The 16,888-nt window shown below is 40.4% G+C and overlaps 1 protein-coding gene and 1 long non-coding RNA gene across 2 annotated transcripts; both read right to left on the reverse strand.

Moving 5' to 3' along the window:
- Positions 1 to 167: 167 nt before the first annotated feature.
- LOC118564904 lies at positions 168 to 654 on the reverse strand. Its single transcript, XR_004932083.1, has 2 exons — positions 488 to 654; positions 168 to 288 (listed from the first exon to the last, which is right to left on the reverse strand). It is a non-coding gene; the product is annotated as an uncharacterized LOC118564904 (long non-coding RNA).
- A 6,587-nt stretch (positions 655 to 7,241) lies between these two features.
- LOC105922587 (natterin-3) lies at positions 7,242 to 16,607 on the reverse strand. The gene is made up of 4 exons (XM_036144297.1): positions 16,521 to 16,607; positions 15,528 to 15,596; positions 14,915 to 14,993; positions 7,242 to 8,377 (listed from the first exon to the last, which is right to left on the reverse strand). The coding sequence occupies exons 2-4, from the start codon at positions 15,528 to 15,530 to the stop codon at positions 7,278 to 7,280; spliced, it is 1,182 nt and encodes a 393-aa protein (XP_036000190.1). The 5' UTR covers positions 15,531 to 15,596; positions 16,521 to 16,607; the 3' UTR covers positions 7,242 to 7,277.
- Between the last annotated feature and the right edge of the window lie 281 nt (positions 16,608 to 16,888).

A 16,888-nucleotide genomic window follows, 5' to 3' on the forward strand; every position in this document is an offset into this window, starting at 1 on the left:
CGGTCTAACTGCTGCATCACGGCTGAACTGCATGCTGAAACAGGGGTAAGTGTCCCAATCCGGCTCGAAGGACCAAATTGTAGTGGAGGTTCCACGTTTTAAACTTGAGGCTGGTGAAGAATTTACACTCGCCACTGTGTGTCGATCAGGACAAACTGAGGAGGGGATTTTCTGGTTTGAGTCTCTCTTTAATTGCAGTTCAGCAGCAATACAAACATGCAGTATGAGGTAGGCTTGGAGATGGAGAGGTAGGTAGGGTATTGGTACGATTGGGCATGTGTGTGTGGTCTAAACATAACAGAAATAAGCCCACATTAAGTCACCTGATACATTGAACAAATGCTACAACCGAGAGCTAGCAGGCTTACTCACATGGAGTAATTAAAAGTTGCAATAAACCGGCAACTCGTACACTACAACATCAGCATGTAATACAGACCGAACTACAAAGTAAACTGCCTTAATACATTCAACAACAAGCACTTACATTCAGTCAGGAACGCACATAGACCCCAACCGGAGCCGTCAGCAGCAGCTGCACGTCTCCTCCCTCAGAGCTACAGTGCTTCTGCAGCTGCTGCATGTACTATTCGAACTCGCCACCGGGTGGCGCACCTCCCCTTCCCAAACTAAAGTAATAAACACTAGAGCCTTTGTAACATAATGACACCATAATATTAGCTTAAATCTTTATTTGAAAAATAGGATTAAGAATTTAAGCACTTTTCCTGAATTGGATGAATGAAGCATCATTTTTCAAATGAATAAATGGCAGCAAAAAGTAATTATTTTGTAATGAATAAACTGCCAACGCTGGAGATAGGCACCAACAACCCCCGTGACCCCATGAGGGATCAAGTGGGTTAGAAGATGGATGGATGGATGGATGGATGGATGGATGGATGGATGGATGGATGGATGGATGGATGAATAAACTGCCAAGACTCCTGCAAAATCGGTGCATTTCCTCTCACCCTTTATGTTGTTTTCCATGTTAGTAGGTTGACAAAAGTATTCAATCTGGTGCAGTTGAAGGCCTAAATCTAATCCAATCTAGTCTGAGAGAGACCTAAGGTTGAGAAGCACAGACTGGCGTAGGCAGAGAGGAATGCTGCAGCCGCTGGGGAGTCGATCTTGAAGGCTGCCTCTAGTGAGCCAGGTCTGGGTATGAACAGTGGATGTCTCTGTCTAGGTACAACATATTGAACACCTTCCAAAGACTGTATTTGTTTTTCCCGGGAAGGATTCCATAAATGCTTTAAACCACTGAAATCTTTCTTCATTCAGGAAGTTAATGTTTTCCAACAGTTGTTGGCAGGAACTGCTTTACTAATTATGTGATGTCAGAGGGGTCGAATAAACCTCAGAAGAGCCTCACAGCCCAGGAAACCAACATACACATTCTTCAAAAAAAACCAAAAAACTTTCATTTACAGTAGACAGCACTGTGAGGATCGTGTTCTTTGATTTATCCAGTTCATTTAACCTATTCAGCCTGATTTACTTTGTCAGAAACTGAAGAAGACTCAGGTGGAGGCCTCAAAAAATCATCTGGATCAAAATCTACCTGACAAACAGCCCAGTTTGTGAGACTGAAGGGTTCAATCGAGTAGTCAGCAGCACAAGATCACCACAAAGGACTGTGATCTCACCATTCCACAAACCCACATGTTGGGACAAACCGTTTTGTCGCAACGTAGGTTTTGAGCTTTCCTCTTAGCCATAAATCCTTTCACTCTTCCTGTCATGCATGCTGCACCATCTGTGCAAAGACTGGCATACATATTCCAGGTCATACCAGTGGTGCCGGATTCATTTTTAAGGTGGGGGCACAAGGAAGATCATTCCAACATTCAGACAGGATCTGATGAGATACTAAAACAAGGAAAGTCACTATTATTCTTCTTTGCAGATGGAAAATCCAGCAAAGATCACAAATGTGATATTAAATTTGATGTTTTGGAATTCAAGCAAAATCCTTTTTCCAAGGATGTCGCCATTTAAATCTTATCCAACACAGTTAAACGCTAACCCTGACATCAATTTTGGTTAACAGCAGGCAGGGAATGATGACTCCTTCAGTGACACACTGATCTATGAACCTGATTAGTTACTGCAAAGTCCTCTTAGTATTTTGCTTGAAATAATTTTAGTCTTGCACCTCCAGTGAGATGATGAGGCATTTTCTGACCCTGAAATCTTGAACAAAACACTAAAAGTCAGACGTCTTCTTCCTGATAAAGGGTAGCGGGTCTGGTGAATCAGAGATGCCTACAGTAGCTTCTGGGTCGAGTTTACGACCGTTGTACCCTTGGAACAACTTTCAAAGTGCCCTTTCTTAGGCATGGTTTCTGTCCTGCCTCCTGGAAAGCAGTCAGGAGAATTCTTCTGAAAGGAATTCAAGATTATCAGTAAACTTGCCAATTAAACCTGCCCTCCTTTCCTTGAGGAAATGCTTTTTTTCCTCAGTGACCTAATGAGAAGCTCTCTGCAGTTTGTGAGCTCACAAGAACAAGATGTCCTCAAGCATGCATTAAATCATTTTAACACTGTTGATGCCCTTCTGGAGTGCTTGACAGATATGAATGTAAGAAGAGAGTTACTTCCAGAAATCTTAGATGAAATATCTCACAACGTTTGTCGTTGACTGCTGGAGGGGGGGTCACACAGCCATTGATTCATCTAAAGTATGGGGAACTGACCAAAATGTAAAGTCATCTCAAACCCGCCCCAAAGACAGCAGGAGGAATATTAACTTTCCTACAGAGATGACGTCCAAGCCGGCAGAAGTGGCGCAGCACCTGAACTGAAAAGCTTCATCAGAAAGCTTATCGAGGAAAAGCATGGAAGACTTTCCACTGGCTCTGATTTATTGGTATCTGGAATTATTAAGGTTGAGTTTACAGCTCAGCTATTACTATGCACCTCAAAACGTTTTCGGGAATGAATGCTGCCCATACCGTAGCGTGCACCCCAACAATATACAGTAGGTATCAAAATGTCTGGCTTGGTCGGGAATGGTGTGCTATTATTTTTATTGGGGTTTTGAGTTACCATGGCAGCAAATTAGCGAAAAACCACTTGCATAGGAAATGAATGGGGTCAGGTACAGAGAAAGCCTCAAAAAAGCCTCCAAATGACCATTTCCAACGCTGTACTGTATCGTCATGCTTTCACCTACGAACATCGTTCAACTTCCAGTTTGTAGATATATCTTTAAACTACACAGAAGTGAAAACGGGATGTAGATATCTTTTATGGTTTGCTTACAGTTACTCCTCAAAGCTCATGTCCAAAGATCAGCGGAATCATTGTTTACAATGAAAGTCAATGACGGAATTCTTCAACTGCCAGAGTGGCCCACTCTGGCGTTTTCAAAGATTTCACAACTCCGAACAACTTCAGCCTACTCGCTCAATTTTCACTCTACATAGAATAATTATACATAAAAATGTAGGTATTTTTGTCTGGATTCAGGAAATGTAACCCTTATTTGAGTAGGATTTATAGATTTTTCACAAATCCCCTTAGACCACAACAAACTCAAAACCCTCCTCATTCATTTCCTATGGAGCTGTTGTGAAAAATGACATCTGAAAATCCGAACAACACATGGCTTCGCATCGTCGCTACTCCTAAACCGTTTCATGTACAGGCATGATACTTTCACACATAAATGTCCCGACCCTTCTGGCAATCACAAAAAATGAATTTTGTGGATAGCTGTTATGGTTTTGGCGCAGGAACAATTTGTTCGGGAGTAGCGAATGTGCAAAATCCTGAAAACGTTTTGGACCTGCATACTTCCACATCATCCACTTTCTTACATCGTCGCTGTGCCCACACCGATTGTTTTACAAACATAAAAATAAGCACCATAGTCCTCAAAAGCATGCTGATACTCACGGTGAAATCATTATTTTGATATCTCTTATACTTTTTCAGCTACAGCGATTTTTTCCGGACCCTATTTAGAGGATTTTTGCATTTTCATTAAAACTCCCCTTTATATCATAATTTTTTGCGCCTTTAATAAAATATTTCCAGCAAAAACCGATAGCTTGTCTTGTTCCCCTATCCGTTACGAAATAAAAGCAGAAAAAATATGTCTCTACCATTTACAGTTCACGAAATATCGAGTGTTGTTCGAGACAAAGTATTCAATTCTATTCCTATTCCTATATAGGCAGACTCTGACCCAAAGTTTCTGCATGCGTGCAGCAGAGGTGTGACTGAGTTTCCATGACAACGGAGCTATGCTGGCCAGAAGTTACTACAGGTCAGGGACATGTGCCATTGACATTGCATGGCAACTTTCGACGCCCACTGCAGTGGCTGTGATGAGTGTAGGAATCTGAAATTCGCACAGTCACTTTCTCCTGTTCCATTGATTATCAGGCATGTGTGACTTTTTTGTCACTTTTTGGATTTCACATGCTTTCCTATCTGACCTCTGACTCCAACAGGACCTGGCAGGATGCCCAGACATGACCCCCCCCCCCCCCCCCCCCCCCCCCCCCCCCGGGCCGATACAGCACCACCCACCTGTGGGAAAGGGCACTACACACCATTTTGGTCAAATGTTGAGTTCTGGGCCCAGATTTGGTGAGGCTGAGTTGCTAAAGAAGGCCGATCTGACCCATGATCTTTGCTGACTTTTGGTGACATTAAGTATTTGCACCTTTTTTGAGGCACTTCCCAGTACAGGATTTGGACCAAACTAACAGAGTACCATCACCCAGTGATACTGAACACAACCATGTTAGCAGCTAACGGTTAGCATGTTGCTAACCGGAAGTAGCTCTAGGAAGGTCCTACCAACTTACCTTTGAGAAAGTCTGTACTTCCTTTAGAGAGAAAGCTCCACAACAAATCTGGGCCATGTCGGATAAAGCATGTCTATTTTATGAGGTGTCAAACACATCATAAAATACATCCCTTTTTGCCTCTGCTACATGCTGCAGAAATGCTTCAAAGACACCAAAATCACACATTTCACTCAGTACCGCACATGATAAAGATAATGATGAGTAACACAGGGCTGCAGCTGTCAGTGAGTCTCTATGACAACGCTGCTACCAAGAGGCTCCTAGGAGGTCAGTGACATGCTTTATTGACTTAACATGCCACCTTTGGACGGCTGCTGCGAGGGCTGTGAAGAACGTAGGAACCTGAAATTCGCAGTGTTACTTCCTGTCACTATTTTTGACTGTACGGTGTGCACCACGAGGCAGGCGCCTTGCTATATTTCTTCAGAAAGTTTCTAGTTTTCTCAATTATACAGAAACTGGGTGAATATTCCAAGCTATAGTGCAAACATTTTACAGATAACTGAAGGTCTTGAATGTTATATGTTAAATCTTTTCAACATTTCAATCACTGTTTTAGCTCCATTTGTCTACATGTCTGATTTCTGCGTAGAATGTATATGCATCCAACATAAATCAGCCTTTACACACCGAATTACTTGAGTGCCTCACAAATTTTTACATATTGTCTCCTATTTAATAATAAGGAAGATATGCAGGCCAGGGCTCTGGGAGAAAAGTTAAAATGGCAAAAATTTTGATGATAAAATACTGTGATTAACTGTATCAAAAGCTTTATGCAAATCTAAGAATACAACACCGACCACACCCCCATTTATCAAGCCTACATTTAATTTGCTCTATGGAGCTGATCCAAAACGCTGCTGCCAGACTCCTGACCAGCACCAGGAAAACGGATCCCGTGACACCGGCTCTTAAATCACTGGCCTGCCTCCCTGTTTGTGTTCCTCCATAACGAACTATGGTGAGTAAGAATCCTACTACCCGAAATATGATATAAATTCAGCCTAAAGTAATCTGACATGTTCAAAACTATGATAAAAGTAGTGTGATAAACTGCTAATAAAATAATTCCACAATAAAACTGATCAGTCCACTTCTAAATCTAATACCTTGTTGTTTTTCACCAGAGACATCAAAGGAAGTTTATTTTTGAAACTGTCATTTTATACAACAGCTTTTACAAAATGAGGAGTTCATGTTGGTCTGGCAGAATAAACCATTTTATTTTCATTGCTTACAAGCTTGATTAATGCAAAAGAAGACATTTTTAATTAGTGAGAAACAGCTTACAAGATGCATTGATAAACAAATAACTTCAGTGTTACTCCTTTAGTCATATGGTTTTATATATATATATATATATATATATATATATATATATATATATAGAGAGAGAGAGAGAGAGAGAGAGAGAGAGATAGATAGATAGATAGATAAAAAGTTCGAAGTCTATCATGTAGCTGCTCACAATAATATCATTATTTATTAACTGATAGATGATCAGTAGGAGTGTAATGGTCCAAATAAATCATTGTTCAGGGCGTAGCTCAGCTATAGGTCATGGTTCAGTATGTTTTAATCAAAAGACAATTATTTTTCATATTCCATATGTAATAGGTGCCTCCAAGATCAAATATAAAATTTTCTTGCATTAATTTGGTTTTATAATGATGTTTTCAGCATTTAAGAAAACCTAGCTGTATACAACTGACCTGGCTCAATTAATAAAGAACTCCAAACAACAATAAAATAACTCAAAAATGATCAACGTGATAACAAAGGAAATTTTAAATATGAATGTTCCAATATTTGATTAAATCACTTTATATGGTTTAAACTTTAAGACATTAATAAGACATCATGAGCGTTCCCTCAATCACACAAAAATGTCAGTTTACGTGTGCCAAAGCATCTAAAATGTTTTTTATAAATGTTCACTTTGTTTCGTGAAGGCATCAAATCCTGCAAACCAGCAACAACAAGGAAGTAAAACTTTTCTATTCATATAACACCTCTGAAGATAAACATCACAGAGTGCTTTAAACAGGTAATAAAACTTAATGAGGGGGATCCGAGCTTTAACGTGCTGGTAAGCTGCGATCAGCTATTCAATCTATTTTTTTACGTTAAAGAGAGCATCAAGTGACTTCAAGTGAAGACCCTCAAGTCCAACTCAGGTCACAAGTCATTACTATTCAAGTCAAATTCAAATCAAAATGTTTTTTTTTTTATATATAACTGAGTCAAGTCTCAATCTGTAACTCTAGTCTGATTTGAGTTAATTCAAAAAGAGAAAATCCACACCTCATGAACCTTTACACCCCTACTGATTACATCCATGAACAGTACGAATAAAAAAGCGTAAATGATGCTGAAGCTCTTTATCGAAGCGCGGATAACCCTGCACTAACTATGCTTGAGCAGTTCTCTATCATTGCAGATATCTTATCTTATTTCAGGAAACAGCATGGAACCAGATAACGGTTTACATTGTTCCACCTCAGCCCTAACATCCCCGGTTTGGACTCCATGATACGTTCCAGTGATTGTAGCAGATCTGGTCTCTCCATCCTCATAGGTGCGACGGAGGCGGGCGGAGTAAGGAATGTCCATTTTGTACCGATAACCAACCATTTTGACCTGGCAGCTGTGCTTTGGTGGCACATCTATCTCCAAACTGACAGAGTGGGAGACTTCCTCTATCCAGGTATTTCCTCCTGAGAACGTATGGGTCCTCTCAGCGCTGATTTCTATACTTGATTGTACAATGTCAGGAATACCCACGGTGATGGATGTTTTTACACCAATTTTTATGGAGGAGCTGATGTCCCAACGTCTCTCATCTGTGGTTGTCTGAGTCAAGGTCACCATTTTCTTCACAGGACTGAGGGCATTATTGACAGCAGTAGAGGTTTTTATGGTTTTTGGAGGCTCCTTAAAAATTTTAGTTTGGTCTGTGCTATACTTGACATTAGAGATGATTTCTTTTTCAGTCATCATGTTGGTCAGAACCTCATAGCTCATCTTATACCAATACTCACTACCTTCCCAGGGAAGGTAAAAGCAGCCATCTTTTGGATACACCATCCCCAGACCATACTTGTTCTTCCCTACATAGATTTCTTCACTGGAGCAGGTTCTGACTGAATTCTTTGGAACAGAACCCTTTGAATCTTCCTTCCACTCGAAGATCTCCAAATTACCTTCATTCACAAGGACTTGAAAAGAGGAGGAAATATACTCTGCTTTTTTATAGGGGTAGTGGCAGTAAGGACCGATGCTGGGGTTGTAAAAGCCAGAATGGCATCTAACTTTGCAGACATAGTCAGTGCGCTCAGAGTAGGCGTTATAAATGGAAACAGCTCCATTGGGGAGATAACCCCGCCATTTCACCCAATGTTTACTATCAAAAGAGGAGGGAGTGGAATCATGGCGACTTTTCAGTCTGAACTTGGAAGGAGGCAGACGACGTCGGACTGTTGAAACGGACAAGTTCATCTGGATTTTAGCAACTCCATTCTTCAGATCAGGGTCCAGGGAAGAAGCTGAAACTGAGGACAAGAAGGTAGAAACATGTTTTTAATGTAAGCCTTAAACAGAACCACACATTTTTTCAGTTTCTATCGACAAAGAGCGATTCTTGAAGAAATTATTTGATGTTTCAAACAGGGGCCTGTTCTGAATACAATTTCTGCCATGACTGTCAGCTCCAGTCTCAAAAATGTTTTGTTGATTTAATCAAACGTCTTTTTATATGAGAGGCCATTTGGGCCAAAATAGCTTCCTGCTTTTGCATGAAATATAATATATGCATATAATCAGTGTGCAATTTGCAAAAAAAAAAAAAAAAACAGAGGGGGGGGGGGGGATCATTTCAAAAGTTTTATTGATGAATAAAAGTTTTATTATTAATGGTTAGCTAGCAGGTGCTCTTTCAGGTAGCTGGCTAGATCCAGTAGGTTAGACTATTATTTTTAAACTTGCGCCATCTACTGTCGGGACTCGGGAGTGGGTATTAGTTCACTTTAACCGCTTTGAGCAGAAAAGGTAATAATACTCTTTAAAAACAAACAAAAAGCTGGTGAAGATTCTCAGTCATCCAGGTCATGGTCATTCCAAAAAAAGGAAAAACAAAGCAACTGGACTTGTTTTCCATAGTTGAAGACGTTTCGCTTCCTCTCCAGGAAGCTTTCTCAGTTCAAAAAGTCTGGAGTAATGATGAGTACCAAGCTATATACCCCTGCCCAAACAAAGGCCTTGCAATGGCTTAGATAACATGCAAATTCAACAGAAACAGGTCCACCCCTTAGTAATGGGCGGTCGTTAAAGACATTAAGCCAGCAGATTGAGCCGAAACTGGTCCACTCCTCTGTAATGGGTGACCTGTCCCGGATGGACTCTGTGTCCCCACCTCTCGCTCATTGACTGCTGGAGAGTCAACAGCCCCTCCACGGTCCTGTGCTACGTCAAGCCGTGTTTCTCCATCAGATACGGCATGACGTAACACCTGTACGGAAAAGCAGGTATAGAAAATACATGGATGGGAGGTTACATTTTTAAAAGTTTAGTAAAATTGCTTAAAGTTTATCAGAAAAAAGCGTAACTTGCTTTTAAAGACAAACATTTTTCATTAGAAAAATGTTGTTAAACTTCTGCGTTAAGTTAAATATGGTTTAAGGTAAGCTTAGCTGGTTTAGCTTGTCTTTCTGGCAGGTGTTTTTGGGTTGGAGTAAAATGAGTCCATAGATCCACAGGACGCTTTTTCAGATGTTTCTGGTGCAACTCGCTTCTACAGTGTCGCTTCACATCGCGCTCCACTCCGGGGAAAAATAACAAATAACTACAAAAACTCTCTGAGAATCGCCTTTCTCTGGTCTCACACAGTTGGAACCCGTTCTCCAGTACATGATGTAGCTGCAGTTTATTTTTTTCATTAGTGACTTAGTTTCCTTAATAATCTGTATGCATCAAAATCCTTGTCATTTTATTTAACGAGTGTCCTGGTTCAGCTGCTCATGAGGTGGAAGCTGCTGCTTATTGACTGACAGCAGCTCTGACTGCAGCTCTGCCTTCTTTGTTGCAGAAAAACGCAGGTTGAATAATATTTATGACTTTTTTTTTTTTTTACTTTTTCCGAATCAGACCCAGTCAAACTGGGACATCGTTTCACATTCCAACCCTTTTTTGTCAAAAAAAAAAGTGCGTCATGCTAAATTAGCCGAGCTGGAGCGTTGCTCTTTCAGTTTTAAATAAAACATAACAACGAATCATGGGGACATCCCTGCTGTTGAGAATTAAAAAATATATCTTAGTAGGGGTGTCTCCCCTCTCTGTTGCTGGGTAGAAAAAGAGGGCGGTTTATTGCCCTCCCCTCTCTGTGTAGTTTTATGGCTGTTAGGTCATCGTGGCCTGACCCCGTACTGGGAAGAGCAGGCCCTTTGTTTGAGACAACAGGTAGGTTACAGATTACCCCTCACTTAGAGGAGGAGGACAGACACTGTATTAAAAGCATGTCTTGGCAAAACTTAAAGTCAGACAGACTTCTCGACCGCGCGGGGAAAACATCTTGATTGGTAAATGTATACTCTGTCTCCATATTTAATTTCTGATTAATTAAATATGCATATTACACTGTTCTACCTCTTGATCAATGTTTTCTCACTCATTGTCAAATCTGGAACCGGGGTAAGATGGGCCTTTAATAGATATGCAGGAGCAGGCCGGTAAACATATTACAACACTGGTTAGTCGCTGCGTTTATCAGCTAAATTACTGAAGGCGAGGGAATAAACACTGACAGGTGACCTGGCCACAGGTGGAAATAACTCATCAATTAACTGCAAGTATAGCAACAGACACACTTACCGAGGGAAGTGTTGTCAGCTGTTCAATCCGCTGAATTTTCCGACCTGCTGGTTTGCATAAATCCAAAGAAAATATTCGACCACCGCTACTTTCCTTCATGCATCTGTGGTCAGTTTGAGATGTTCTTCCTAAAGTTAAAATGATTGAACACCGATAAACCTCAGACTGGCAGATCTCCGCTTTGCAAAGACCCGCCCTACTCTCTTTCTGATTGACTAATGTCCTGGCTCTGCCAAATTTCATTGGTTAAACGCAGCTTTTGTGTATGTTTAATGTTTAATGACTTTAACGACCGCCCATTACTAAGGGGTGGACCTGTTTCGGTTGTATTTGCATGTTAACTAAGCCATTACATGGCCTTTGTTTGGCAGTAGTATAAAGCTTGGTACTCCACATTACTCCAGACTTTTTGAATTGAGAAAGCTTCCTGGAGAGGAAGCGAAACGTCTTCAACTACAGAAAACAAGTCCAGTTGCTTTGTTTTTTACTTTTTTGGAATGAATATAATGTATTAATCACTCAATCTGGATGGAATTAAATTGGCCTCTGGTAAAAAAAAAAAAAACCTTGGTGTTATTTTTGACCAAGACATGTCAGAGAAACATTACGACCCCATTCATCAAATTACGAAACCCTGCCCACATTCCAAAGTGACAGGTGCGCTGCTCACTTCCGGCCCTCTCCCACGTCTGGTATGACGTCACCCGGTGACCTATGACCGCTTAATGTGATAACCTTAGTGTAGCCTTTAAAACTATCCTAGATTCAATTGGTTTTGCTCAAAATGTGCATGAACCGACGCACTCTCGGCTCCATACTTTAGACCTTGTTCTGACATATGGCATTGATTGTGAAGAATTAACAGTATTCTCTCACAACCCTGTCCTGTCTGATCATTTTTTAATAACATTTGAGTTTAATCTAACTGAGTTCTCCACCCCCAAAAGAGGGTTCCATTATAGTAGATTTTTATCGGATAATGCTGTATCAAAACTTAAAGAGTCTGTCCCCTTTTTAATATCCTCAGTATTGCAGAAATGCCCTGTAGATGGCAGCATTGCTGTTTCTTCCCATTCACAAATCGATACCTTTGCTAACAATCTGACTTCCTCATTGCGTTCTGCATTAGACAATGTAGCTCCCTTGAAAAAGAAGGTGATTATTCACAGGAAGCTGGCTCCTTGGTTTAATTCAGAGCTGCGTTCCTTGAAGCACAATGTTAGGAAATTGGAGAGAAAATGGCGCTCTACACACCAAGAGGAATCCTACTTAATCTGGAGGGACAGACTATTGTTGTATAACAAGACCCTCCGCAGAGTTAGAGCAGCATATTTTTCATCATTAATTGAAGAGAATAAATATAATCCTAGATTTCTCTTTAGTACAGTTGCCAAACTTACCCAGAGCCACAGCTCTGTTGATCCATCCATTCCCTTAGCTCTTAGTAGTAATGATTTTATGGGATTCTTCATAAATAAAATTGATGCCATTAAAAATAAAATAATTGGCATCCTCCCAAACATGATTACCTCGTCCTCAGTAAGTGAGGCAGCATTGGAGGAATCTTTAGAATCTGCGCAGTGTTTGAACTGTTTAGAAGCAGTAGAGCTTTCTGAGCTATCTAAAATTTTAGCTTCATCTAAACCTTCTACCTGTATGTTAGACCCAATCCCAACCAAGTTGTTTAAGGACATATTCCCTTTGATCAGTGGCACTATTTTAGACATGATTAATCTATCCTTAGTAAATGGATATGTACCACAGGTTTTGAAGGTAGCTGTTATTAAACCTTTACTTAAGAAACCTTCTCTTGATCAGGATGAGTTAGTAAACTACATACCTATATCTAATCTTCTTTTCTTATCTAAAATTCTTGAGAAAGTAGTTGCTAATCAACTTTGTGAACATTTACAAAGTAATGACCTACTTGAGGAGTTTCAGTCAGGCTTCAGAGCTCATCATAGCACTGAAACAGCTCTGGTGAAGGTCACTAATGATATTCTCATGGCCTCAGATAATGGACTTGTGTCTATACTTGTCCTGTTAGATCTCAGTGCTGCGTTTGATACAGTTGATCACAATATTCTCCTACAAAGACTTGAACATACTGTAGGGATTAAGGGGAAAGCATTAGGCTGGTTTAAATCTTATCTGTCAGACAGATTCCAATTTGTTCATGTTAATAATAAATCTTCCTCAAACTCTAGGGTCACCTGTGGAGTACCACAGGGTTCAGTCCTTGGACCAATTCTCTTTACTATATATATGCTTCCGATAGGCAAAATTATCAGACAGCATGGGATTAATTTCCACTGTTATGCTGATGATACTCAGCTATATTTATCCATAAATCCTGATGAATCCAATCAATTTCTTCGACTGCAGTCATGTCTTGATGACATCAAAAGCTGGATGACTTTAAATTTCCTGCATCTAAATTCTGACAAGACCGAAGTTGTAATCTTTTGGCCAGAGTCCTCAAAAAATAAACTTCTTAACCAATCACTTAATCTGGGTGGCATTAACCTGGCCTCTGGTAATAAAGTAAAAAATCTTGGTGTTATTTTTGACCAAGACATGTCATTTAAATCCCATATTAAACAGGTTTCCAGAGTTTCCTTTTTTCACCTCCGGAATATCGCCAAAATTAGAAACATTCTGTCCAGGAGTGATGCTGAAAAACTGGTCCATGCATTTGTTACTTCAAGGCTGGACTATTGTAATTCTTTACTATCAGGAAGTCCACAAAATGCAGTTCAAAGCCTTCAGCTGATCCAAAATGCTGCAGCAAGAGTTCTGATGAAAATCAACAAGAGGGATCATATTTCTCCAATTTTAGCTTCCCTTCATTGGCTTCCTGTTAAATCAAGAATAGAATTTAAAATTCTTCTTCTAACGTGTAAAGCCCTTAATAATCAAACTCCATCATATATCAGAGCTCTGATTACCCCGTATGTTCCTAACAGAGCACTTCGCTCTCAGACTGCAGGTCTGCTGGTGGTTCCTAGAGTCTCTAAAAGTAGAATGGGAGGCAGATCCTTTAGCTATCAGGCTCCTCTCCTGTGGAACCAACTCCCAGTTTTGGTCCGTGAGGCAGACACCCTGTCTACTTTTAAGACTAGGCTTAAAACTTTTCTTTTTGACAAAAATTATAACTAGTGGCTCATGTTACTCTCAGCTACCTTTATAGTTTTACTGCTATAGGCTTAGGCTACTGGAGTATATCAGGATCTAATTTTCTCACTCTATTGAGTTCTACTGTTCTTCAATTATGCATTATGTGTTGTCATTTCTGCTTTAACTTTCTGTTCTCTCTCTTTTCTCTTCATAGCAGGTACACCTGGTCTGGCGTTCTGTTAACTATGACATCATCCAGAGAAGACGGCTCACCCGCTACTACCATCTAATGTAGAACAGATTACTAGATCAATGTGTGCTTCTGTGCTTTTTTGTTTCTCTTGTTGTGTCTCTGCTCTGTCTTCTGTAACCCCAGTCGGTCGAGGCAGATGACCGTTCATACTGAGCCCGGTTCTGCCGGAGGTTTTTCCTTCCCGCTAATGGGTGGTTTTTCTTCCCACTGTCGCTTCATGCTTGCTCAGTATGAGGGATTGCAGCAAAGCCATGTACAATGCAGATGACTCTTCCTGTGGCTCTACGGTTCCCCAGGAGTGAATGCTGCTTGTCGGAACTTTGATGCAATCAACTGGTTTCCTTATATAGGACATTTTTGACCAATCTGTATAATCTGACCCAATCTGTATAATATGATTGAACTTGACTTTGTAAAGTGCCTTGAGATGACATGTTTCATGATTTGGCGCTATATAAATAAAATTGAATTGAATTGAATTATAGTGCCAGGATGGTTCCTAGACTAAACTGGCGGTGAGAGGAAGCATACAGATTCCTTTTCGTACCTCCTTCTTAGTGACTGCATTATTCGGACAGGATTTATCCGCTGACGCTCTTCCACTTTGGCTAAAGAGTCCTTACCTAAAAGAGGTAATTGAATGGCACCTAAGTCTCCACAATCATCATCCCTTTTCCCAAGAGACAAAATCTGTCGATATTTTCAAGCCAAAATTCAATCGAGCAGAAACAGAAGCACCTGTGTTGCATCATGTCATCTTAACACAGGTCATCTCTGTCACTGTTGCACATTGTAACCTATTTTGTGGTGCGATCAAATGCATCTTTTAACTTAAAATGGTTCCTACCATTTCCATCCAGAGGGCGGTTCTCCATATGGTCCTGAAGGCTGGCAGCAGACAGAAGCAGCAGCAACAACACTGGCAGCTGGGAGTCAAACATGAAGATTTTGAAACTGATCATTTCTGAAAGAGAAGCTCTGAAAACATATTTTCCTGATTTTCCTGTCCAAGATTTCAGTTTATGAAGTTCTGCATAGTGGGGAATGACAAGCAAAGACTAAAGCTATAGATTTTAAAGAATTGTTCTGAATTAAAAAAAAAAAGACTTGAAGTCCGATTTACACTGTTTTCACACCACAGAAAAGTCTTTTAAAATGCTGCACACCTAAATTATCTTTCTATACATTTAATCGCTCATTAATTATCTCAGTTGAACTGATCTAAAAAAGAGTCTCCTATTTTATGTCTGCCTTAAGCTTTATTATGCTAACCTGGGAATTATATTTGCATTGAATGTATATTGTTGGTTTAAGTACATGAAATGTGTAGGATGGAGAATTAATTGATGCAATGATTGACTGATCGCCACCTGCAGGCTGAGTAATCTAGGTTTGGTTCACAGAGAAATTCTCCAACCAAAGCTGAGCTATAAAGTCAATAATAGTGACTTTTATTTTACCATTTTTGTTTGCAGAGACCTTCTTCACAGACTGTCTGAGGTTGGAGTCTGCAGCAGCAACAACAGCAGCTGTAACAAACCAAAAAGCTCAATCTTTATTACTACCATCTTAATATGCAAAGCAAAAAAACAAGTCAACCAGTGTTCATTTAGACCATGGAGTGATCTTTCAGCCTACTTCATGTTATCAGGTAGGTTCTATTTGAGTGATTCTTTTCATTAAACGTATTAACTCAAGTTTCTGGTTGTAAAAAGCATTAAAGTTGTATTTTGTATGTTCTGTGACATAATTTCTTGCTCCTGTTCCTGTAATCACGGGCTGAGCAGTTACACCTGCGGCGGATCCAGTTAAGCGGAGTCGCTGCACCATCGGATGAGCGTTGCATATTTCAGCCTCTCTCACTGTGTAACTTCCAGATTCTTGAAAGCTACTGTGTGAGTAAACCATCCAGTTTCCCTACATTGCCTGCCTAATTTCAAACTGTCTTGTTTCTGTTGGATTCTCCAGTTGCCCTGTGTATTCTGGACACTGACCTCCTGTCTTGCCTGTTGACCAAGCCTGCCTCTCCTCCTGTCTGGATAGCTCTACCTGGATTGTGCCTCCTGTTACCGATTCTCTAGCCTGGATTCGTCTCTTGCCTCAGCCCTGTTGGAAACCGCAGCCAAGTCTTCTGATCCCGTGTATGACCCAAGACAGGACATTGGATTCCCCTTCTAGCTCTGCCCTGCAAGCTGATTACGTGAAGTGGATCAGTCAGTCAGTGATCCGTATCACCCAGATGGAGCCTCTGGATCACACCTTCAGAAGCAGTGCATCCTCCCGGATTCTAATAAGGTTAGTGGCTTTTATTCAATGTCCTAACACCCCCACTGAGTTGTTCTCAGCCTCTAACCCTGACCCCCCCCCCCCCCCATGTAAACTGCTCATAATAAATAAATCATAATGTTATACTTAAACGTTTGTTTAGTAAAGAAAAAAAACACACTTGTTACCTGAATCAGGAGGCGGGTCTTTTCATCAGATGAAATAAAATGAGAGGAAAAAAGTTGCGTAAACTGCCAGGAATTTGGCTAAATCAGTTTGTTTCTTCTCACCTTTTATGTTGCCTAAGGCTTACACAGCAGAGGGAGGACTTTCTATTGGACCAATCAGTGATTAAGTTGTTCCAAACAGGCCCAAATAAAGACAAAACTCCTCAGTTCCTTAAGTTCTCGTATTACAACCAATCATATATTATCATCATAACACATGACTGGTTGGTTAAAGCTTAAGATGCTAATCTTAAAACCACAATTGACCGTTCAGACATTAAACTTGACGAGAGTTGAGTTTCACGGTGTTAACATTCAGCATTCTGCTT

Source organism: Fundulus heteroclitus, chromosome 12 (assembly GCF_011125445.2).
Source record: "Fundulus heteroclitus isolate FHET01 chromosome 12, MU-UCD_Fhet_4.1, whole genome shotgun sequence".
In the NCBI taxonomy this organism is placed as follows: domain Eukaryota; kingdom Metazoa; phylum Chordata; class Actinopteri; order Cyprinodontiformes; family Fundulidae; genus Fundulus; species Fundulus heteroclitus.

Excerpts from the sequence above, each read along its gene's own strand:
- LOC105922587 (XM_036144297.1), bottom strand. Across the intron at positions 8,378-14,914 it reads CCGCCCTCTGGATGGAAATG|CTTCTTCCCTGGACCCTGAT; the intron begins GTAGGAACCATT and ends CCTCAGTTTCAG.